Source organism: Chiroxiphia lanceolata, chromosome 11 (genome assembly GCF_009829145.1).
Source record: "Chiroxiphia lanceolata isolate bChiLan1 chromosome 11, bChiLan1.pri, whole genome shotgun sequence".
NCBI lineage: Eukaryota > Metazoa > Chordata > Aves > Passeriformes > Pipridae > Chiroxiphia > Chiroxiphia lanceolata.
This window is the reverse complement of record NC_045647.1, coordinates 3,331,558-3,356,936: the sequence shown is the minus strand read 5'-3', so window position 1 is coordinate 3,356,936 and position 25,379 is coordinate 3,331,558. Positions and strand designations below refer to the sequence as shown.

The 25,379-nt window shown below is 39.5% G+C and overlaps 1 protein-coding gene across 1 annotated transcript in view; it reads right to left on the bottom strand.

The window, feature by feature from the left end:
* Positions 1–25,379, bottom strand: part of CNTN3 (contactin 3) — a 104,301-nt gene that overhangs the window by 38,791 nt on the left and 40,131 nt on the right. The window contains exon 3 of the mRNA XM_032699166.1: positions 12,760–12,855. Coding sequence (XP_032555057.1) covers positions 12,760–12,855 — 96 coding nt within the window. The remainder of the gene's footprint in view (positions 1–12,759; positions 12,856–25,379) is intronic.

The following is a 25,379-nucleotide window of genomic DNA, read 5'->3' as shown; positions in this document are numbered from 1 at the left end:
CTTTTCACATTTTTTTCCCCTCAAAAATCAGTTTATGACTGTATTTTCTAATATTTTATCATATACACATATATTTTATATATATATTATATACACATATATTATATACATATTATATGTGTATACATACTATATATTATAGATAAATTGTATATTATATGTATTATATAATAATATAATGTATAATAAATATAATATGCAATATAATATATAATAATAAAAGAATTAATATAAAATAATATAATATATAATAAATATTATATGTAATATAATATATAATAGAAGAATATAAAATAATAAAATATATAATAAATACAATATGCAATGTAATATATAATGATAAAATAAATAACATAAAATAATATAAAAATAATATTATATGTAATGAAATGTATAATAAATATCATATATATCATACATATATATAGTAATATATATAGTAATGTATACAGTAATGTACATAATATATATACTTTATTATGTAACAAACAGGACCAGAGAGCCAATGACTGAGAAAAATAAATTTGCCAAAGCATCAGAAACTAGAAAGAAACCCCATTTTTTTCACCGAATCTTTATCTCCCCCAGCAGAAAATGAAAGAAATTCCAAGCGTTTTACACAAGGGTAGGGTTTGCTTTTAAATCTTTCTTTTTTTTTTAAATCTATATTTTTAAAAGACTTAATACATGCAAGGAAAGGGGAGCAGACAGCAAAAACGAGAGCAAACTTTGCTAAAATGAAAGATTCTTCGTTCAGTAGCTACCCAACAACTCAGCTCCATACTCAGCAGGTAGGACAGGACAGGACTATCCACGTGAAAGGAATGCCAAAAGAAGCCTAAATTCCCAGCAGGGCTCATCACAGAGTAAAACCATTTTTTCACACAAAAATCCATAACCACTCCATTAAAAAAATCTCTGTATGATATGGCAAAGCAGCCCTTGCTACCATTCATTAGGATCATCTGAATGGAAAATAAAAAACCTGCACATTTCAAGAAACAAACTGAGAGATCTGGCAGAAACTCCACTAAATTTGTTTTTTTTCCTGAACACTCTTGAGTTCTGTGCGTCCAATTTTAATTGGCAAAGCCCCTTCCTGTGCAAGGCCACGTGTTTGTCTCATTCACATCCTACAGTATCAAAGGAAATTAATTTTTAATGGTGTTTCTAGGCAAGAAATAATTTTTCACCCATGTGCCACCCAGCTGAAAGTTTATATAAAGATTACAGCTCCTGGAAGTGCTAATTAGGGACAATTAGAGCTTGACTGACCTGTCTTCATGTTGAAGTATCTGTAGCATTTGTGCTGCCCCTACAAAATGAAGATCATCCCTTTTTGCACAGGTTTAATTTGAAGGTGCATAAATTTGGGATGAAGTCATGAAAAGGAGAGTTGACATTTTCTGAGCCCTGCCAGTTGAGTGCAGCCAGGATTCTAAAGCTAATTGTGCAACAGGACAATTTAACACAAGGTAAGGTTGTGCAGATGAAAAAAAACACTGAATAAATGAAATGATTAAAATATTTATGGACTGGTTAATGCAGAAAAAGGGCATCAAATGAAATGGCTCATCATAATTGCATTTAATTTTCTTCTATCAATATTTAAACTTCTTTCATTAAGATAATTTTGCAGGAGTGGTGTGTACCAATAATTAACAGGCTCAGAGCTCTGCTCAGGAGTTAAACTTCTGTCATAGTTAGAAATACTTCTTGTTGAGAAAAGACACAGAACCACAGAACTGTTTAGGTTGGCAAAGACCTTGAAGATCATCACTTGCAGCAGGTGAAACTAAAATTCCTTCCTACATCACTCCAGAGGTGTAAATAATTCAGGGAAAGGGAAGCTAACAAGAAACAACAGGAGAGTTTGTGCAGTGGGAAGCAAAACCTTATGATCAAGCTTGACTTCAGTAAGACTTCTGAGATTTGTCACCAGGGTCTTGTATATAAGCCAAAGAATATTCCTACAGTCCAGACAAAAATATTCTGTGTAACTCTTCTCCCTCTCAAAGTGTAGCACAAATCCCACCCTGTCAATGGTTTGCTGATGAACTGAGAGGGCTGGGTGAGCACTGGCAGCAGAGAGGTGGGAGCTGGATGGGTCTGGCTGTGGTTTAGCTCTGCTCCCTCCATCAGCCAACTTCCAACAGAAAAAAATAAAATTAAAGCTAATTTTAAAAAAAAAAGGAAAAATAAAAGAGTACACCTGAGGAGCCCGAAGGGGACTAGGATGTCTTAGACAGTAAGGACTGTATGGTCTTTTTAAATGGGAAAGACTAGAAAATAAAGTATAATTCTGTTTCTACAGAACAGCTGGACGGAGAGAGTGATCACAAGACTGAGGGAGAGGCTGCACACCAAATTAGGTACCAATTCAGGAACTGTAAGGAAAAAAAAACAAACATTTTCAGCTCTGCATCAAACTCAGACATCCATGAGACACAGCAGTGGGTGATGTCAGGCTTCACTGGCTCTGGTATTTATTGAGCTACTTGTGTTTCCTTGCTCAAAGTATTATTTTATGCTGAAAAAAAAAAGAGAAAAAGAAAAAAGATGTTGTTCAAAATAGTCAAAGGGGATGGACAGCTCTGGATATACAGCAGGAAAATAAGCAGCTTCATTTCATTCCTATTATATTGGGTTAAGTCAAGAGTAAACCCATTGAAATCAGTCATTATGATTATGAAAGCCACACAAAGTGTATTCCAGTTTAATTGGATCCTTCAGCAGCCTATGAATAAACACTCCTGGAAACCTCATTTCCCATTCAACATATATTTTCATCGACTCTCTTAAAAAAGGAGCAGGGTGTTTCTTTCCAGCCAATACCTCATTTTATATTTATTGTACCTTACAAAATTGTATCCTTATTTTCCAGGGGAAAAAAGAAAAAATCGTATGAAACCAACTTGTTGTGTGATTTATTATGTTTACACCATTTGCCTGTTGCTGATCCGAGGGCACCTCAAGGGACCCAAACTCACTCCCTTCCTGTCAATTACAAGTTTCCAGTTGATTTTCTGTTATAAATGGAAGTAATATGTCTCTCCTGGGCTTCCTCTGAGATCTGAGCCCTTGCTTTCCAATGCATTTTTTCCTTATTTGGGGCCCATACATGGATAAGGTATTGGAAATTACAGTTATTACTCAAATTTTTATTTGTTTACTACGTCTTGCTTGGCGGCTTCTCTTTATTTTGCATTATTTGATTATTATTTACTGTGCAATCTACAAACCACAACACACTCAGCATGTTCACACTGTTCTAGGCCTTTTGTGCACTGAAGTGCTCAATTAAAAAATGTTTATAAAATTACCTGCCAGCTTTAAACTTGATTTTTTTTTTTTTTTTTTTTTTACAAAATTCAACAATTAAATCAGCATGGCCCTTGAGATCTACCGTGGTCATTTCTGTGAGCCTTAAAAAAACCAAATTAATGTTGCTAAAGGAAATAAGCCCTACACATTTAGTAGTTTTTAACTAGAGTCAAGGCTTTAAGTTCATGGACATCCTTTTGAAAATATTGCTTTTAATTTTATTATATATTTCCTCTAAGAGAGACTGAAATCATTTATGGAACCAGGAGGATTTTATTTCTTGTGAACAGAAATGAAGAGACGACAGTAGCTGTGGAAATCCCAAACTGTATCTGAATTCTGGAAGTTTGTAAAGAAGTAGTTTTTTGGGAAAGAAAAAAAAAGGCAAATAGACCTAAGACTGAAAGGGCCAATTCATAGTTTATTTTATTCACTAAATGCACAAATCCTGAGTGTCTCTTGCTCCTTTTGTTCTAGACCATCACTCCTCTACACCTGTTTAATGTATATCCACCAGCCCCATAATTCAGTCCTAAATGAGATTTCTAAAATAGCCAAAATGACGTGAAGAATATTCTTCTGAAACAGATTTCAAAGGTTCAAAAAACTGACTTGATTTGAATTAGTCAAGTGGACATTTCCATAAATAAACCTGATAAGGAATGAAAATTCTTGATTTTTTGAGTGCATCAAGCTGATTGAAAAATACTTAGAGGTTTTTAAAAAAAAAAACCAACAAACCAAAACAAAAATACCAACCCAAAATTTCATGTCAATCACTGATAACTAAATCTCTATTATTTCATGCAGTTCTCAAATTCTGATATTACAATATTCTGAGATACATGGGGGAAGCTGAAATATCCTGGTATTTTCTGGCTCCAACTGGAGCTCTGCCCAACCCACGGAATGGGATGTGGCTTCTGAAAAACTGTTTGGAAGAGACTAATCAGACAGAATTGAGCAATGACAGAAACTGCAATTAAAGACACAGAAGCAGCTATTTTGAATTATCTACCTCAGAGTTAAAAGTAATGGCAAAGGAACACTGATTTTGAGAGGATAATGACAGATTGCATAATTAAGGAAGAAACCAATTAGCTCATCATTTGGCCCACTTTCAGCTCGAAGTGTGATGAAATGGAAGAAAATGGAGCAAAGCCTCTTGTTCTGTGGATGAGCTTCACCCAGGAGGGAGGGAGCTCTCAGGGCACAGACTCTGAGAATTCAGGTGGGGTTTTGGGGGCACTCACCCACAGAAATGCCAATCTGTCACTGCTGCAGCTCTGTGTGTCTGCACAGGAACCTCCAGGAAAGTGCAAACAAATTATTTAGAAGTAGTAAATAACTGAGGTAAATAAATGAGGTAAAAGTGCATTAAACTCCCTTCAAACTTCTCCCTAACTACTTTTCCTTTCTTACTTTGGCCACCTGCAGCTACTTTACTCTGCTGAGTTGACCCTGAGTAGTCCGTCCTTCCCTGGGTAAGGCACCAACACCAGCTGCAAGGCTGCTCTTGGTAATCCTTTATCTCCACCATAAAATAAATAACATCTCTTATTTTTTTGGCAAACCTTAAAGGTTGCTTTCCAAATAAAAATCTTGTGCACTGTAGGCATAAGACAAGGTGTTTATGTGCTCCAATATGGGATCCCTGAGCACATGTGTAAACTGGATCTTAAAATGTCTTTGGTTGCCACTGTCAGGAATGATAATGCTTTGGCACTGAAAAAACACTTCACAGTGTTTATTTCATTTGAAATAAACTGTACATCATGTCAGGTTTGGGGTATATTCCTGAACACATTAAATGCCCAACTGTCCCAAGTATGTTCAGCTGGGAAGAGCAAATCAGAAGGACCCTCAGACTGTGCATTTCCAAGGGGAGTCCTGGACTGTTTGCATTCAAGTAGTTCTATCACCAACAAAGAAGTCTTTAACTGCAGTCACACTTCAGAGTACAAACTATCTGTAAACTGTAGGTTGCTAATTTAATTTTTGTTCAGCTTTCTATGTAAAAACAGTGACAGTTACAAAAACTCTACAACATGGCTTGAATTGTGGCCACCAGGAATAAGGTGGGACAAGAGTATCTGCTTCAAATACTGCAAAGTTTTCCCAACTTCTGAAATTCCCCCCAGTCTCTTCGGAGTAACTCTCTTCTTTTGGTTGAAGATATTTTTGTTTATACAAGATGTAAACTGCACGATGGGAATCTTAGGCTGGCCCTAAAAACTGAAGAACATGTCCCAAGAAATTAATTTCATTCCGGAGCATAATGGAAACACTCCGATTTGAAACTAATGTATAACATTAATTGTTTTGGCACAAAAGGTGAATTATTTTATAGCTAAAATAGAGAAGATCAATTTTCAGCCTGCTGTGCAGGTAATCAGGCATGCAACTCCCGTGTGGGGAACAGCCCAAAACAATGAGAGCAGCGTGACACACACGCAATATCTCGCAATTTCAATCTGCACATTTAATGAGAATATTGAAATGTTTCAGCTGAAGCTGCAAGGTTCCTACTTCAGGCTAAAACCTAATTTTCATTTTTAAATGGAATACGGTGAGAGTCCACTCGTTTTGTGATTTGGAAATGAGCTGGTGCGATGTAAAAACAGATGCAGTTCTTTAAACACAGGAAATTGGGTTTTGCTCTGCTGTCCCCCGACCTACAGCACAACCACAGGACTGGCCAAGTAGTGACTGCACACACCCTGATCTGTCACCTTTGCACAGCTGCCACAGGGATGTAAAACAGCTCACTGAAGGCAAGTCACTCTCTCTATTTAATAATTTAATAAGACCTTTTCTAAGTCTTTCAAAGCAGCGTCAAAAGCAAAGCTCACCACTGTAATTAAAATCTAAACATTTCTAAGCTCATCCTTGGGAAACAGATGTTTGAGACTGGCAGTGGTACTTCTTTATTAATACCACAAAACTCCCCTCCTGGTAAGCAAAGTTCCGAAGGGCACATTCCCTGGAAAAGCTCTGCCTGTTCTCCTGCCACACGAGGGATTCGACCATTAGCCAGGGCTGGGTTTCAAACTGAACATGACCTTTTAATATAAAACTGCTCCTTAACTGGCAGGTTAAATGTTCCTTGGCGCTCCCAAGGAAGTGCAGATGCTAATGAGGAAGTCTAACAAAATGCTTCTCTGCCTTTGGGTTCCAGTGCTGAATAAAATCCCCGATTTCCCTTCCCCTGTAGCTGTGCTGGAAGGGGACGGATTAGCTCCTCTTTATCACATTTCTGCACTAATTGTTTCAGACTCTCTGTGTCATTCAGAGTGTCCTGGCTCTGATCAGCCTGTTCCCACTCTGGAAGTGCAGGGAAAAGTAAGAAACTGCTTTAGGAAGCAATATTTAAATACATACCCATCAGCCATATCCATTTCAAGTGACAAATTGTTCTTTTAATCACCTCCCTAGAACTTTACATTTTATTGCTGAGAGCATTTCCAACAACTCTGTTGTGCTTTTTCAACAGCTGAAAGTATTTTAAATTGTTTCCTGCCTATAGTAATTTTGAGGGTAAAAAGACCATAGTTTAGTTTATTGCTCAACTGAAATAAATTTGATTCCTTCCAAATGTTAAATATTAGAGACATAAACTAAGGGAAACTAATGGAAATACTCAAGAGTAAATTTTCAAAGGAATGTACTACCGTTTATAGGTGGAAGCAGTAATTAGTGACAAATTTCATTTGGAACTCTTGCACTCATTTAGGAGAAGGTACTTGGTAAACCCTTGTGAAAAACAAAAATGCCTTTCAGCTCTCTTGTTCAGAGTGCAGGGATCAGCTGTGACTGTGCTGGGACTGCAGCCACCTCCCTCCTGCCTCTTCCTAATCAATTATCCTGTTCCCAAAGAGAAACTCAAATATTTTAGCAGAGAAGATAATAAAGAGCTCGAGGAGAAATACCCAACAGTCACAATTTAGGGATAAAAATAAACTTGGCAAAGAGCCAAACCCATTTATTTTCTCCAGTTTTCTCCTCTTTTCCCCCAAGGCATAACTGAGATACCTGGGAGTATGTAAGCAAAAAGGTTCTTCCTAATCTACCTTTTCCTTTTTCTTTCCATCCCCCCATTCTCCCAACAAATACCCCACCAACAAGAGGCAGTTTCCCATTAAAAAAACCTTGCATTTCATCTTTCTGCCTCTTTTAGTTTATTCAGGTTCAGGTAGGAGGGGTAATGAGAGGACTATCAACTTCAAAGTGCACAGCCCATAGTCTTTCAAGGTCTCATCCCATAGTGTTCCAAGGTGTTCTGGAGTGCCCACACATATTTTGCTGGGGAAACTTATGCAGAATTATTCCCACAAAAATCCGCTCTACTTTTTGCTCCCACTCAATAATCCATGATACTCAACTCTTCCAGGCTTTATGTCCTACTCACCACCTGGCCATGATCTAGATCCATCTCTTAAACTACGACAAAACAGACAGAATACCAAACATCTAAGAAATAAAACACACACAAATATATTCATGTGTTCAGTGTTATTAAGCTACATAATGGGACGTGGAGTTAAAGAGTTCTGTAAGAATTCAGAGCAAGAAACTGGTATCTTTAGCTATAAGTTTCTTAGGCCAGTTATACACCTCCACATCAGCCTAAAAAACTGTTCTATAAAGTAACTGAAGATGTTTCACAAGTACATAAATAAGATATATTAATGTTAGCCTGGATTACTTCAGCCTGGAACACAGGTTTATCAAAAGGAAAAAGTGCTTCAGGAAGACTGCATTTGATAAAGTGCATAAAGGAGTGTCTCTGTAGCATTGGTCTGCTACTGGTGGTGAAAATAATGCCCTGACAGATAGAAATCATTGTAAAATCCAGCTGTGAACATGTATTATTTTCTCTCATATGGGCAAATATAAGTGTCTCTCAGGTGCCATTTGACTTCAAACTGTCAGCTGAAATTTGTGCAGATGATGATGATGACACCAGCAGGACTACTGCAAAATATATTTTTAAATAAAAATGCCATTTCTCCTTGGCAGATTGAAAACAGCACAAGAACACCATGGAACCATTTTTAAGGCCATTGCTTTTACAATATTCAATGTACTTGTCTCCTTAGAACGTGTTTTGGTGCAAAACCTCTGCCAGGGTGATTGATTGCTCATGCCCAGGTGAGTGTTATCCACAACCTGCAACAAAAGCAAGAATTAAAGGTGCAAACCCAGGATGCTTTTCACCTCCTGGAAGGATATTGGAAAGGAATCCTTCCCTGTGCAGGTGGGGAGGCCCTGGCACAGGTTTGCACAGAGAAGCTGTGGCTGCCCCATCCCTGGAAGTGTCCAAGGTCAGGCTGGAGCAACCTGGGCTTGTGGAAGGTGTCCCTGACCGTGGCAGGGGGTGGAACTGGGTGGGCTTTGAGGTCCCTTCCAACCCAAACCATTCCCTGATGTGATGCTATGAAAACACTGACAGGCATTAGAAAAGAAATCATATTTTGCAGTTCTATCCATTTAGCTTTGCTTTGAGGGTACGGAAGCCAAGTAAGTAAAACTAATTCAATTTATAGTTCCCTGAAAAACAGCATGTTGCTATTCTAGAGTTGCAGAAAGGAAGTAATCAAAAGCATCAAAATATTTCTGGCATCTGAGATGCCTCCCATGCCACATTATTCATGAAGCACAGCCTTGCTGGAGCTTGCAGGTCTCCAAATGGCAATACAAGAGACACGAGCAAAAAATCTGCAAGTCTAAATAAGTCATTTGCAACAGACATGACATTATTCCTTGAATGATTTGTCACAGCAAACACCGAGCAATAAATTGGGATCTATTTTTCCATGATCTAATATTATTTCATATCAGCATGTCACAACTCCAGGATAATATGCTGTGAGCTGAACTGATCCCTGTCCTTCAAATACAGTCTCGTTTATTGATGAACTCTACACATTTATCAGGGAATGATATAAAGAGCAAGGACGTTCCTGCTGCCTTATATATTCAGAATTATCCTTGCCATATTGCATGACATAGGAACACATATCACAGGAATTTAAGACAAAGGGAATTGCCTTGCAATTGCCAAGGAACACCTCGTCAGCTCCACAACACTGCTGTCATTTCCTGAAGTTCTCCTGGGTTATCGCCACATTCCACATTGGAACAAGGTAATAGTGAGAATATCCACCAATGTAAAGCTAATGTCTAGCTTTTCCAGGCAAACTAAATTTGTTAGAATGTCAAATCTTCACTCCTGCCGTTAAAAATCAACTTTGTGTATAAAGCGGCCCTGACATCGCCCCAGACAACACAAAAGGACTAGGCCACACTCCTTCCTCCTCTCTCCAAGAGCAGAAACACCTCATAAATCCAACATCAGGGTCAGATGAGTAAAACTGACTGTACTAAACAAATATATATCACAATATCTGGAAAAAAGAAATAACAGCTGAAGACAAAGCTACACAGTAATCACAACACAAGTACAGTGGTAACAGTAGGTAAAACCCTGAAGGAACTTGCAGATTTGCTTTACTGAGGGCTTTGTCACTCGTTAGATACTGATTTTGGAACCAAATCAATAGCAGAGAAAAATCATTTTTAGCTCTCCATATGTCTGGTCTTTTCCATTCTTGGCAGAATGGGAAAAAATTAGCATCGCATGAATGTTTTTTAACCAGCTGCACATTAACTGTGTCCAACGTTAAGTTTTGTACATTGAGATGTTTGTTGTATTGACAGTCCTTTAAAAGCATTAAAAATATAACAGCAACACAGTAAAAATTGAAATAGCTGTAGAGAGTTAAGTACAATTTAAAGGTTATAACAACAGAAAAAGTAGCAGGAGATCTACATAAATCAATTTTAGATGTCATTCCCTCTTTTGAGTATGTGGGCGAGATGATTTACTGATCTGTGGCAAAACCCAGAGTATTTTAACAGAGCTAAAATATCCAGAAGTATGGCCATGCAGAACTATGGCAGATAACCATCTTAATTATCCAAAAATCACTGTTCAGTGATGATTCAACTTACAATAGTAACATAAAACCAGGCTGAATTAGTAAAATATTTGGAGGGGAATTCTTCTTACACAAAGCCAGTCATTTACTAAGTCTCCCATTCAGTCAATCCCAAACCAGACTGCTTAGAAAGGGAATGCCAGGAAGGGAAAATGTTCTATCTTTAAGGAAAATTATTGGAGTGGTTTGTGTTAGAGCTCAAGCTTTATGACAGAAATATAAAAAATATCTGTACACCCTCAATTAGAAATATAGAACATTGTCTTCTTCCTCTGTACAACAAGAGCCATCACAGAAACAAAGGGAAAATACAGGCTCAGCACATGAGCTGATGTGCAGGGAGTTAAATGGAGTTCCATTGTTGGTTTAAATGGTGGATGTCCATGCCCTGATGGAATTGGAACTGAAGAATTCAAAAGGACAAAACTACTGTGAACTGAAAGAGTAATTCACTCCCCATTGAAAAGGGACATTCATATGACTTATGTAAATATCTGTGCTAAAGATAAGCAAAGAAAAAAATATGTCAAATTGTAGAAGAGAGGCAATTCTCTTTTTCCATACTCTGAGCTGGCGTTTCTTTGGGGATGAACATTGGTTTCTATTGTAACTGGAATGCTGTATGTGAAGGAATAATCACCATTTAATCAAGTCTCTTCTTGAAGACTCCTTACAGAGAATGCAGAAAATACATGCAATTAAGCTGGTGAGATCTTAGAAAGTGCACAACATGAGTGAAGACAAAAGAACAGTATTTGGGGTGCTGAGGGGGAAGAGAAAACAAGCTGTTTGAGAAGGTTTTTAGAATTAGTATTGTCTGGAATTATTTGACAGCTCAATGCAACAAATACAGTACCAAAGATTAAAAAAAGTCAGATCACTGATCTGGAAAGGGCTGAGCAGCCCTCAGGCCAGGTCTGCTGCTCCTAAACCATCCCTGCTATTCCTAACAAACTACTTCTGCTTCGTGGATGGGTATTTTATCCAAGACTTACTGACCTGCATCCTGCCATGTCAGATCTGGGGGCACTGTATGTTTGATGCCACTGTGCTACAGGTTTATTTTAGTGAAGAAAGAAGGGGGACTTTTTTCACCTTTCTCCACGCTTGCTGAAAACCTCAATAGTTAATCCTCCATCCCCTCAGACAAATCCAAGGATTTTAAGTAATTCTGGTACCAATCCTCAGTTCCATTTGGTAATTCTGGGAGCACTCAGCTCTCTCTTTTCTGCAGGAATAACACAATTAGTGTGGGGGGTGTCAATCACATCCCATCTGCTGACTGCAGAAGGAATTCTCACCTCTGCCACGTGTTCATTCAAACCTCTGTTCTCAGCAACAGGAGCATGTTTTGTATCACCTCCTGTTCAACACCTCACACTTAAACACTGCCAGAATCAGGCAGAGTTGCTGTCAGTTTGGTCACCACCTCTGGGTATAAACCCACACACAGGACACGAGTGTGAGAACAGCTGGGATCATTCAGACTTCGTGCTGCATCCAGAAGCAGAAATTTAATCATTCTAATTCGTATAGATAGCTGGGACAATGACCCATTTTCTCAGCTGCTGAAAAGACAAAGCTGTTGCAAGGCTATAAAGATGATTTAAGAGTATGTATCAGTTTAGGGAGAAAAAAATTCTGCAAGCTCAGACAGTTGTAAAATTGCCACTTTATGGCTGTGTCTGCTTGGACTCTGCCAAATTTATGAGGCCACAATACCTATATTATTGAATACAATGTCTAGCTTATACTACCTTGTCTTTGCAATCAAATTCAATGTTTAACATCCCAGCCCTTCAATAATGACACTCCATATCAATTAAAAACAATAAAACCAGTTCCTTTCAAATATTACTTGAGGCTCAATAGCGATTAGTCAAAGACTGAAGATGCAGAATGAGGGATTAAATGTACTTGTAACTTTTGGTCCACCAAGAATCCATATATCCAGTTTATATCCAGTTTTCTCACCCCCTCAATGCAGCAGTCGTTTAAATTAAACCAGCATCGTTACATTACACCCCAGAATGTCTCCATGGTAAGAAAACAGGCAGACACCAGCATAATTAAAGACAACAATATACTCCCTGCAATTGTCTAGTCAGAGAGAAAAGCAGATTCATCGAGGCTTGGCAATTGTGAAATTGGGCAGAATTTAACTCCAGAAAATACCCAATTAATTACTGGAAATACCATAAAAATCAGACACATTAAGTGCACAGAAATTACTAGGAACTAGAAAGGATTCCAAGATAAAAGTAAATCCTCTTAAGTATTCCCCTCCCCGTCTTTTCTTTTTGGTTTCTTTCTCTCTGTGTTTAGCTTAGAAACCAGATTTCATTCTTGTTCTCTCTGGGGGATCTCTGTTTTGAATTTCCAGGGCTACTCCCCCTCCCCATGAGCTCCAGCTGAAGGCCAGGGGGTCCCTTACCTCCTGCCCGGGGTGCTGGTCCGCAGAGCAGCACGACCCCCTGTCCCTCCCGCACCGACACCGCGCTCCTCATCTTCGTCCTGGAGCTCTCGAGGTCTGTGTTGGAAAGAAAAGGGGATGTGGGTATTAGGAAAGACTCAACAGGCAGGAGATTGAAGTTCCCAAACCCTGATCTCGCACCTCTTACGGAACTGAACCCGGCACATTCGCTGGAGCAGCTGCAGAAGTGTCTGTTCAACACGAGGGAGGGTGACAGAACAGGGACAACAGGGACTGAAATAATTTGCAACAATATAATTTGACAGATCCCATGGCTAATTTTGTTAGGCTTATGCTACCCTAATTTTGATAACCAAAAGGAGCCATAAGTGTAACTTAAAAACAGGTCCCTAAGCCACTGCTGCTTCTTCTGCAACGAAGGCTCTGATGGAAACAGCACCAAGATCCCACTGAGCTCCTCTAACCAACCACAAAATAACAACACAGCTGTTCCCAAAACAGAGATGCGTCTTTCCAAAGAGAAAAGGACATTATCCCTGCAGGAGAATCCCTGGAACACTGCTGAGCTCTGGAGAAAGCAGGAGCTTTGCACCTCAGTGTGCTGACCCCGTGATCTGTCCTGCTTGGCCTCAGGTCTCTGTGATCATTTTAAGCTGTGTTAAGTGCCACAGAATATTCTGAGCTGGAGGGGACCCACAAGGATCACCGAGTCCAGCTCCTGGCCTTGCACAGGACCATCCCCAAGAATCCCACCATGTGCCTGACAGCATTGTCCAAATGCTTCTGGAGGGTGGAAAAAATGCTACAGAGTTTACATAAATGCAAATATTTTATCATAAATTTATATCAGCTTTCCCTCTAACCACTGACTCAAGATCCCACAAAGTATGGCCTCATTGTACCCTTGAAATAAGCTAGATTTAACATGCAGAACAAACTAAGATTGAGGTTCTACACTAACAAAGGCTCTTCCATGAATAAACCATATTATTTTTCCATAATAAAACCAAACAGAAGACAATTTAAAAAACCCGTGTTTGTTTATAACCTTGTACAGGACACTAACACACAGTCCTTAAACGAGGCTGTCTTTATAACCAAGTGTAATAGCAGCAGTGAGTTGACAAACAGTAGCTATTTTCCCAAATACAGTATTTTTTTTAATGCTGAAAAGCAACAGCTGTTACAGTCAGAACACTGAACAAGAGCGATTAGAATTTCAATGCTTCATTTAAAAAAAACCAACTTAATGCTGCAGCAGGATATTGTTGTGTTATCCTTTGTTACTGCACACAAAGTTCACAGGAAGGTTTCTTAAAAGGGCTGTTTTCAGCTTCGCAAGTGAATTTCCATGGAGGTACATCTCAGAATAAACTGCTGGACGTGAAGTGGAAGTCACAGACAACCACAGCCAAATGAAATCCATTTCAAGCCCCCAGAACATTCCAGATTTATCTGGAATGCTGCCCCACCAAAACTGCCCTGAGTCATGGAAGGAAGAGCCAAGAGGGGACAGCACCCCTGAGGACACACACTACTCCAGTACAGGATGAAAACAGCTGTGCCATTTGGACTTTAAAATAATAATTGTTTTGGTAAAATTTATGTATAAAATGAATTCAGATCACATTTTTCCCGTTTACATCACAAGCACTGCAAGCCATTAATCTTATGCAACACACAGAATTTCCATAGCTAAAATAAAAAGGTTTTGCAGTGCTTTCTAAGCACTGGTGTTTTATGGGAAATATAGACCTCTGGAACCTCAACAGACCCTATGAGCATGGGATTGGGCTGGGAGCACCTCGGGAAGGGACATGCCAAGGGATTTAGAAGGCACATCCTCATTATCCCACAGGTATCCAGCTCTCTGTGGTTTGAACTGCTCCAGCGTTGTACAGCAGAAGTTATTAATCACTGATTGCAAGTGAAAATTACTGTCACGGGGGAAAAAAGGTTTTGGGAAACAAGAAGCAACGCAAAATCTATCTGAAAATGAAGAGTATCAGCCATACTACAATAAAAGAATAACTGTTCACAAATCAGCAGAGAGCTCTTCATCCTACCTTCCAGTAGTACCAAACTAATCACAGAGCTGCAAAAATATAATCACCTAATTTATTTATATAAATCTATATTCTCTTTACACATTGTCTGGTACTGCTTTGAACATAATGGAAAATCAACATGCAAAACAGTAGCAGAGTTCTTTATTAGCATCATACAATGAAATCTAAATCTCTGCCCTTGGAAAGTACTGGGTGCTTTTAAACAAAATGCAGGTCTGATTTTCAGGTGTTTCTGTGGCATATTCAGAGTACTGAAGGTCAAAGCCAGGTTTGTTTGGAAGAATCTCAAGAGTGATTGTTTATCCTTGGGTTTTTTTGTTAGGCTTTTGTTTGGTTGGTCTTTAATAAAGTATCCTGAGCACAATAACACCAGGGAGTAGAGCTGTATCTTCTAACAAAACTGGCCATTACATGAACTCACTGGAGAGGGACACTGAGTTCTCAGAAAACTGGCAGGGTAAACAGAATACCTCAAAAGGTGGGCTAATAATGGCAAGGCTTGTTTATTTTTACAGATTGACTTTTATCTCTGAGATCAGAGGCTCTGATCCTGTTGAAATGTCTCAACAGACAAAAACATAACTAGAAACAAAGAACCAAGATCAGGACAGGACAGAAGATGGGGCTGAGAAGTGATGAGTCAGAACAGGACTGGCTTTTCAGTGCCCCATGGGATGACAATACCCCACTGTTTAGTTTGATAGAAAAGGGCAGTAACACATATGAAGTATTTCTGTATTTTATCTACTGTATTTTATCTACTGAACTACAGAATGTCTTGTACATCATCAAATTTTTAAAACTTACCTACTTTCTCGAACTGGTCACCAAAAGAAAGTGTTTTCATTACTTTCTCTTGCCTAAATCTTTTTTTCTTCTTACTTGCATTTATTATGCCTCACTTGTAATCTCCTTTCATCTAAAATGCAGCCACTCATGGACAAAATGAACAACTTTATTACTTAACTCTACCAGGCAAAGGCTCTAATCATACCACTGAAAAGTATTTTGGTAAAGATGTTACAAAAAAACCTGACTACAAGGAAAAAAAAAAATCCAACTTCAAAACCAATCTAGAACTGTGTAATTTGCAAATTAAATGCTTTTATTGCCTGCTTATAGTTTGCCATACAGAAGAAAGTAAAAAATTAGCAACTGAGAGTTTCTGACTCCTGAAACAGCATTTTCTTCTCCCTTCCCCTGCTAATACATATATTTGCCTCATTGCTTTAGCACCAAGTACATAAAGTGATATCAACTGAAATACAGATGCCACTGCAATAAAATGGAGCGAGAAAATGTAATTCAGCTTTATTGAAAAGTCTTTGATTCTGCCCCAAAATGAGAACAAGGAAACATGTTCCTGCCAACACAAACAGCAAGGATGTGAAAACTGCATATTCCTCTGGGTTCCCTCCTTCTGTTTAATAAGGCAAGTTTTAAGTCTCAAGCACGAAGACCTAAAGTCACTGAGGAAGAATCCAAAATATGGAGTAACAGTAACATGAGTATCAAACCTGCAATAGCTGCCTGATGCACTCGGAAGAGCAGCTTTTAAAAGCTCATGTGACACCCTCGACAATTAAAAGACGTGGATTTGTGAGTTCGTGAGGGGAAATCAGAACCTGAAGCATCTGTGGAAGGTAAAACAGACCAAAACCAGACTGACATTTTTATAACAGAATAAAAATGAACTTCAACTGCAGAGCACTCGCCTGGTGAGCACATCCACTGCGTTTCACTGCAAGCATCTTCTGGGATGTTTCTGTAATCTTGTGTAAGCAAGGAAAGGAAAGCAAACAGCTCAGGCAAGATCAGATCAAATATTACAACCCTGCTTTGAAAAGACACAGAACATCATGCTATGAAAAACTCGGAGAATTTCTGGTGACAAAGCTGCTCCAGACACACAACTCCTGGCTCGTGGCAATGCTGGGTTATGCCATATTTTGCCAAGAAACCTGTGTGATGCTTCACCTCTAGACACACATACCTGTATGCAGGAACTTCCTAAGATTAGCAGGCACTGCTAGAAATTATACCAACTTCTATTTATTCTTTCAAGTAATCACAGGACACATTCACTGTAAGAGAAACAGGATTCACTTTTTTTCCACCTACTTTTTTTTTTTTCAGGTTTCTAAGTCCAGCAACACCCAAGCATTGTATTACACTTGTACCAACTGATGTTTATTGTCAATACAAGTTTATTAGCAATTCTACCATGTTTTGATAACTGCAGAACAAGGATTCAAGCTCTACAAACATAATTGTCCCTTAAGAGGTACAAAAATATTTATCCTATTGCTTCATTAGACTCATTGTTATTCAGAGCTGCAGAACTTGTTAAATATACTTTATATATAATTCTGTATTGGTAGGATGTTCAAGTACCTAAATGAGTCAGACAACCAATTCTAAACTGTTTTCTTGAGTAGGTAATTCTGAAGAGGGGACTCTGTTTGATGTCAGCCCATAATGAAGTACTAATTCACTACCCGCTGGCCCTGCTAAAAGTCACATTATTAAAAAGAAGGGGAATTCCAGTCTCTCAGTTCTTAAGGACAAATAACAGCCTGTGTGTGTTGTAATAGTTGTGTGGGTAATGACAACTACTGGAGAAAACAGTGTAACACAAATTTGTTTCTTTAAAAAAACCCCAAAACAACAACATAAAAAAACCAACAAACTTCACCACCACCACCTAACTCCCCTATTATCTGCACAAGCAAACCTTGTTCCCCACCACCCTATACCCCAAAACTGGCTATACCAAGGCACCTCTGTGACCATGAGTTTTACACTTCTTTAGACAGACTGTACACTTGGCATAATTAAGTTTCTTAAAAATACCTGTATAAGCCCTGTTAACCCCAGCACATGGCCTGCAGTGATGGAGCACTAGAAAACAGCACAAGTGAGCTGCACATGGAGCCAGTGAGACCTTCTGCTGCCTTCCCAGGGTCCCAGATCAAGGCTGGGAGAATAATATTAAGGCAGGAGAGAAGGATGAGGCCAAAAATTCTCTCTGTAATCATTTACTGTTGGATGCAGAGAGGATAAAAATATTCGCAGTGCAGAAACGAACGCTACTCAAAGCACATAAAGAGTGGGGGAGATTTGTCACTCGAGAAGAGATTCAGAGGCTGCTGAGGAACCATCTCCAGGGTTTCATTTTGTCAGGCTGGTGTTGCAGGGAACTCACGGAATTCCACAGCAGCCTGTACAAAGTCCCCAGCACCGTGACACGGCGCTGAACTCTCGTTTTGTGGCACCACGTTTATCTGTGCACAGGCAGCAGGGTAGCAGGTTACACACACTGCTGGGGGTTTTTAAAAGCCCATTTCTATAAGAGGAACAGCTCTGGCCCTGGGAGTGCCCTTCTGCAGCACAGGAGCTGTGGCATCACCTCTCCATGCTGAGATGCTGCCCACAGCCACCTGTGTGCCCTGTAGACCCCAGGACAGGACAAGCAGAACAACCTCCCACCCTCAAGGCACTTCTTAGTCTCAACCCAAAGTGCTACTGAGACAAGTTTTTAGTTTTTATTTTGAAATACTGTCCCTGTTTCTGCTCACATCACATTAGTCTCATCAGCAGAGCCCATCTGAGTGTTTCTTGCATCCCCAAAAATACGCCTAATAAAATGCAGCAAATCTCCGTTTAGAAACAAAACAACCCTTCAGGTTGCTTCCATCACATGAAAAGCTGAACATCCAATAGGTGAGTCATGCTGGGATTAACAGGCTGCTGCAGCCAGGTGCAGGGAACAGCACACCACCAAAAAACCTTTTACAAATCTGTTTAACTCTTCCACCTTCACTTGAAGTTCAGGAAAAAAAAAAAAAGAAAAACAGGAGAGAATTAAATGCTTTTACACCAATTAAAGGAAAACCATTTAAAACTTGTGCAACAAAGTGTGCTATAAAAACAGAAACAGGAAAAAAAAAAGCTAAAAATAAATTGGCACAGATGTCTCAGGCTGTGGTGAACAGGAGATGCCAGCATGGAAAGAGGAGCAAGAGTCTGCAGTAATGAGGGGAAAGATGGATGGGGAGAGGAGAGATGAAGCACTTTGTGGGTTGTGTGGAACTGAAGGAAGAGACTAGAGACAGCAGAGAAAGGAAAAAAAAAAAGGCAGTAAAGGAACATTAATAGCATAAATGTTGACTCAACATCTGATAAGCAGGAAGTATTTCTGTTTAAAACAGGCTTTGCACTGGCGAAAATGCACTGAAAGAACTGGAAAAAAACCCCCAGCGTTACCAGGGAAATGCATGTTTTGAAAGAAAAATGTTCTCCAGTAGGTATTTCCAAAAATATGCCTTTCATAAATTCGTATTATCTAGGAATTACCACTCAACTCAAGGCAAACACAGCACTGAACAAAGCAATTCAAGCAATTGGAGAAATATCTCAGGAGGGAAGGATGTTTGCTCAAGGAAATCATCCTACAGCCGAGTTCTCAGATGCAACACCGATTTCCCCCCCCCCCCTTAACACTTTCCCAAAACAAACCCTAAGAACATCCTGACAATGACATGAGCACCAACTCTCATGACCACAAAGCAGGTTTAATGTTGAAGAACGCCAGGTTATTCACATTTTAATGGTTAAACAGATGGCTAAAGCCCTGCCAGATCTAGGTCTAATTATCTGAAGGTTTGTTTATTTATTAAACATGCAGCAGTGTTTCCAAAAAGCCTCTCCTCAATAAATAAATCAACCAAAGCCATCCCAAAACAGCTCATTTTTTAAGCACTGGGAACATGCTGGTGACAATGGCATTTTTTTCCTGCTACTTCATCTTTCCAAAACCAGGCACTTTGCTTAAAGGAATGGAGAGATTTCCCACAATTAATACAAAATATAGCTGTTTTTTCCACCAGAAAGCCTTGTCAGGATACAGGTAACCAAAACCTGTCATTCTCCTCATCTCCCCAGGTATGGAGCACCTGGCAAAAAGCCTCCCTGCTCTGATCAGGGCCATGTGGACTGTAACAGATGTAATGATGACAAATAACAGACACAGCAGATGAGTGAGTGTCCTGTCAACAGATGTTCTGCCACAGCTGCTGCTTCACACCCCAAAATACACTGACTTGTCAGTCAGCAGGAAAATCCAATATTCACATGCCTTCCAAGCGTTTGTGTTCTCATCAAAATACGTGTCCTACATGGCTTGAGCAAAATTATTTTGTTGCTTGTGCAATGAAACAAGTCATCTGCCCATCCAGGAACTCCAACAGTGGAGCAATTTGCCAAGAATAAGAGATCAAACCCTAAACCATGACTTACCCTGCCAAAATCACCTGTGCCATCTTCTCCAAAATCAGCTGGGTTTTATCTCCAGCTCCAGATGCTGTTCATTATTTTTAACTGGACCCATTAAACATTAACGGATTTTTATTTTTTGTGTTTATTTTAATAGTTCTCCTGTTTACTGTTTCTCAAGCTAAATAAGATGGGGTTGTCAGGTACTTTATGCCTCACCTTTTTCATAAAATATATAAGGAAACTTACAGAATATGACTCTTTCTACACACATGAATTCAATAACCCACTTGAAATAAGCTGTAGAGGGGATGGAGTGCAAGGACAGATTAATACCGTAACAAAAATAATATTTGCAGAGGAATTCAGAAAAAATTAAAACTTTTAATTCTATTATGGAAGATGAAAAATGCAGAGGCAGAAATAAAAGCAGTCCATTTTCATGAGAGCACATTTGCCTGGTTCCTGGAGAGGAAGAACTGTTATTTCACTGTATTAACTACTCGCGTGACAATTTTAAGGAAGAGGAAAGCACATTTTCACATTTGACAAATAAAATATCTCAGGCTTAGTACCCTGCATACAGCCTTTGGTACTGACATTAATTGCTTCTGTGATGTTCAAATCCCCCATTTCTGAATCAAGGATATAATACACTCTCTTCCTTGGGTGCTTCACTCCAACCACAGCAATATCCGAGTACAAGGATGTCCCCACAGCATAAAACAGATCCTGGAAAATTGCTGCAAACATTTATGACTATAAATCTCTAAGGTTACTAGCTGGGATTAGACTACATTAACAGGCTCAGAAGGACAGGATAGATAAGAAAAATGATCTATTTCCATCCAGGCACCGAAGAGCCAACACTAAAGTTGTAGCTTAATGGATGTTCAGGAGCACATCAAAGCAAAGCAGAACAGATTCTGTTCATTCCCTTTACAGTATCAAGAAGTGGCTAAAGCAGATGGTCTGTAGTTACTTTCCTTACAGACTTTAGGGAACGGGAAAGCAGTGAAAAAGGCATTTCTTACCCTGATGTCATTTGCAGCTGACAAGCAAAACGGGTATTTTCTGCTGCAGATAAGGCAGAAAAAAATGAAAGCAAACCCACAGCATTGGATGCTGACAGTGGAGATGTTTAAAACAATAATGACTTGCCAGGTCCACATAAAAACCCACAAAAATGAAAAATAAAACTTTAAGAGACAGGACATGGGACAGTCCTCGTGGCAGAATCATTTCCTGAATGCTGAAACAAAAGCCAAATGATGAAGTGCCCCCATGAAGCCACATCCCCAACCTGTGCATGAGCATGAGTTGTTAATTATTTAATGAAAAGCTAAAACCCGCTGCATAACCTAATTCAGCGTTCTCGTGCAAACATATTACTCTGTAGCCCCTAATAAAATTAAAAGAACATACTGAGGTTGCAAATTCAATTATTTGGAGGTAGAAAATGCCAGAATTAAGGTTGCCTAAGACCACAAATATTGGCTGAGAATAAAACAGAAGTCCAATCAGTAAGATTTCACTCATGATGATGATTCACACCAGAGTTTCCTGCTATTTCTTGTCTGGAAACCTCTTAAGTGCTGCTGGTGTCATTTCTCAGGTAGGACAAACCCAAAGGATGGAACTGTTACCAAGTAAGTCATATTTCTTTAAAAAAAAAAAAAAAAAAAAGTTTATGCAGTAGTAGGGGAATATGTTGGAAAATTCTTTAACTTTGGCACAATTTGATCATTAATGTTTAGTTTTGTACCACACAAAGTTTAGCACAAATGCCAGAGATTGATGCAGTTTTGTGTTAACCCCCTACACCTGTGACTAATAGTCTTGTGCCAGTCAGTGCTTCCCTTTTTACCCACACTGGTGATTAATATGGACTAGTAAATAAATGTCTTACTTCTGAGAACAAAGACTGTGTGCTGGACCAATGATGGTAAGAGAGATATCTCAAGTATATGGTCAGGACATGAGGTATTGTCAAGGAGAAAAGATTCACTGGTACGATAACAGGAAAATTTGGGGAATGGGAAGTTCCCCAATCAACCACCAGAAACCCTCAAAAGACCCTGACTCAAATCCAGATAATTCCACAGAAATATTCAGTATATATACACATATCCAAGAACTGCAGTGAGTATGTGGTGAATATGCAGCAGTTTCATGACCATGACCTGGTTTGTTGGATTGCTGGAACAATCCCCCACACACCCAGTGCTGCAAAGTCAGGTCAGCTTTCTAACCCAACAGACTGGTTGGAGAGTTTATTTCCTGGTTTTCTGCGACAGAATCAGATTAATTAATTTAGAATTCATCTAATTAAGTTAGAATTAAAACTCCAGAGAAGTTACTGCAAACTGGGTAAGGATTAACACAGAGGTTACCCAGTGAAAACTGTGCTGTGATACCCAGGAGACCAAAACAGATCATCCAGGAGTTCCTTCTGATCTCCCACCTTAGAAGGACATGAATGATGTGTGGCACAGCCCACTTTCTCAAGTCTGAAGTTCTGTAAGCACTGTTACCCCACTCAAGAACCACTCTGCTCCTGCCAGCAGCACAAACACAGGCTACAAACCTGAGCCAGGGCAGGGTCAGGTTGGATCTCAGGAAAAGGTTCTTCCCCCAGAGGGTGGTTGGGCACTGCCCAGGCTCCCCAGGGCAGTGGGCACAGCCCCAAGGCTGCCAGAGCTCCAGGAGGGTTTGGACAATGCCCTCAGGGACAGGGTGGGCTTGTTGGGGCGTCCTGTGCAGAGCAGGAGTTGGACTGGATGATCCTTGTGGGTCCCTTCCAACTCAGGATATTCTGTGATTCTGAGATTCTAATCAGCCTGACTGGAATGACAAAGTCTACCTGCTGCAATCAAACCGAAATTCCATTTGCTCTGTCACACATCTACTTCTGCCCCTCATACCCTCTATAAAATCAGAACAGCCTTTCCAGGACACGTGGTAGAGCTTCAGTGGGGGCACAAAACCTCTCTTTCAATATTTAATCATTGCTCTGACCCAGATGTAAGAGAGAGACATTTAAAACCCAATCAGTATAATCCCCATGCAGATAACAAGCCCCACGCTTTGGTTTATAAAAGCAGGAACGACAATCGTTACACAATTAAACAAGGGGGTAAAGAGATGACAAAATTGCATTTGGTCTGGCTCAGGCTGAACTGGGATCTGATACTGTCTGCAGGAAGAGCAGGAGACCCTTGCAAGCATGACTTGGAACAAATTAAATTCATTACACAAAGCAATGATTTGGGATAAGAACTCAGTAACTTGATCCACTCGGTCACCTTACACAGCGACAAATCAATGCCAGTCGGGGGGTGTGCAGACAAGGACCACTCTGTGCCTGAGTGTCTGGTGTGCACTGAGAACACTGGCAATGCAGAGCAGCCCTTTTCCAGCCCCCAGACACACACCACGGACACTGGGATGGAAGAAGTCAATTCTACCCTTGCCATGGAGTCAGTAAATCCTGGAGTCGAAAGGATGGCTGGGTTCTACAATTTCAGACAAAGCTTGGAGCCGGAATCTCCACGCAATTTTTTTTTCAGTAAACAAGGATTTATTACAAGGCAAAAAAAGGTTTCTTGAAGGAACAAGATAGTTATTCCACTGAATCCCCATCAGGAAAGCTAGGAGAAAAAAAAATACAGGATGAATAAGATGGAACTGGCTTAAGGAGAGGCTACAGTTACTTTTAAGCAAGCAAGAGTTATACAAGAAGATGAAAGGGTAAGTAAGAGTAGCATGGGTTATTAGGAGCTGAAGTTGTGAAAAACTAGGGAGAAAAATGCTACATTTTGTTAACCAGAGAAGCAGAAAAATTCTTCCGAAAAGAATCTGAAATAAAAGCAGAAGCAGAGATGTATTAAGAAATCAGAGATTCAAAAACAGCTGAATGCAAAGGAGTGTAAACAATCGATAAGAGCATGAAAAATATTACTGTTAATATCAGACTTCTAAAAATCAGAAGCATCATATCATACACTTATTTGATACTCAGTGAAGCCTCCTGGCACATCACACACAAGAGTTCAGGGAGCAGATGAGAAACTGTGGCAGCGCAGAACCAAGAAACCCAATAAATCACTGACTCATTTGATTGTTTAACTTAATTACTGGGTCAAACTGCGGCACATACAGTAGAAACAGTCAATATAATCCCAAATCATTAGATGTTGCAATGACAGCAAGTTCATAAAGTGACATGCACTCAGTGACATGACACAGTTGGGGCTGGGAATCAATGTCCCCAGACACCAGTTTCAGACCATCAGCTCCAAGAGCTCATTCTCCACATCAGTTCTGTGAGATCACAAGGCTGTAACTGCACTGTGTGCAAAGCACTGACACTGCAAACATTGATATGAAGTTGGGTGGGTTGTGGGGGTGTTTTTTGAAATGACAAATGTCTATGGACTAAACACCCGTTAAACTTCAGACTTACAGTTATTCCTGTACATCATTAATGTTTAAACCTGGCTTAGCTCACTTTGGGTAAAGTGGTTTTGACTTGCTTATTTCCATGTCATTTTAGAAGAAAAACTGTAAAACCTTTTTGTAAAAGGCTATAAAAATAAACAGATTAAGGAAACAAATGAAGGCATTTGAAACTCAAGTGGTGAAGAGAGTTTCCACCCAGCTGGTGAGTTCATCTCTCCAGTTTGCTCCATCCCCCAAAAAGCCAGTCCAAACACACTATCCAGGAGCACTTTCTCTTTTTGCTCTTCTTGCAGCAAGAGAGCAAAAAAAGGAAAGCGCAGGGATCATTTGAGCACATTAACCTCCCTGGAAGAGAAGGGAACGAGACAAGATCTTTAGAGAATTGCATTCTGTCTGCCTCTGCAGTAATGGCATTACACTTGAATGAAAGCAAAATTATGTGGAAGACTGTTGGTTTACTGAAGGGTCAAAGAGATGACAGCTGTGGCAGGCAGCGGTAAACCTTTAATATGCCATGATGTACCAATGTGCACATCCTTCAGTGGGTGAATAAATGTGGCTGAACAAGGGATTACACCTGAGCAAGCAACTGCATAGATTAATAAATTCAGCATCAGACCATTCAACAACAGAAGCTGCAGGTGTGGAAAAAAAAAAAAAAACAACTGAAAAATACCTATCTGTTCTTCTGCTACTCCATTTCTAAAAACAAATACAATCCCAGTGTTGTTGAAGAGAGTTTAACAGATTGAGACATGTACATAAGGAGAAAACCCCCAAAACACAGTGGGACCTCAAATGTTCTTGTTGGTATCT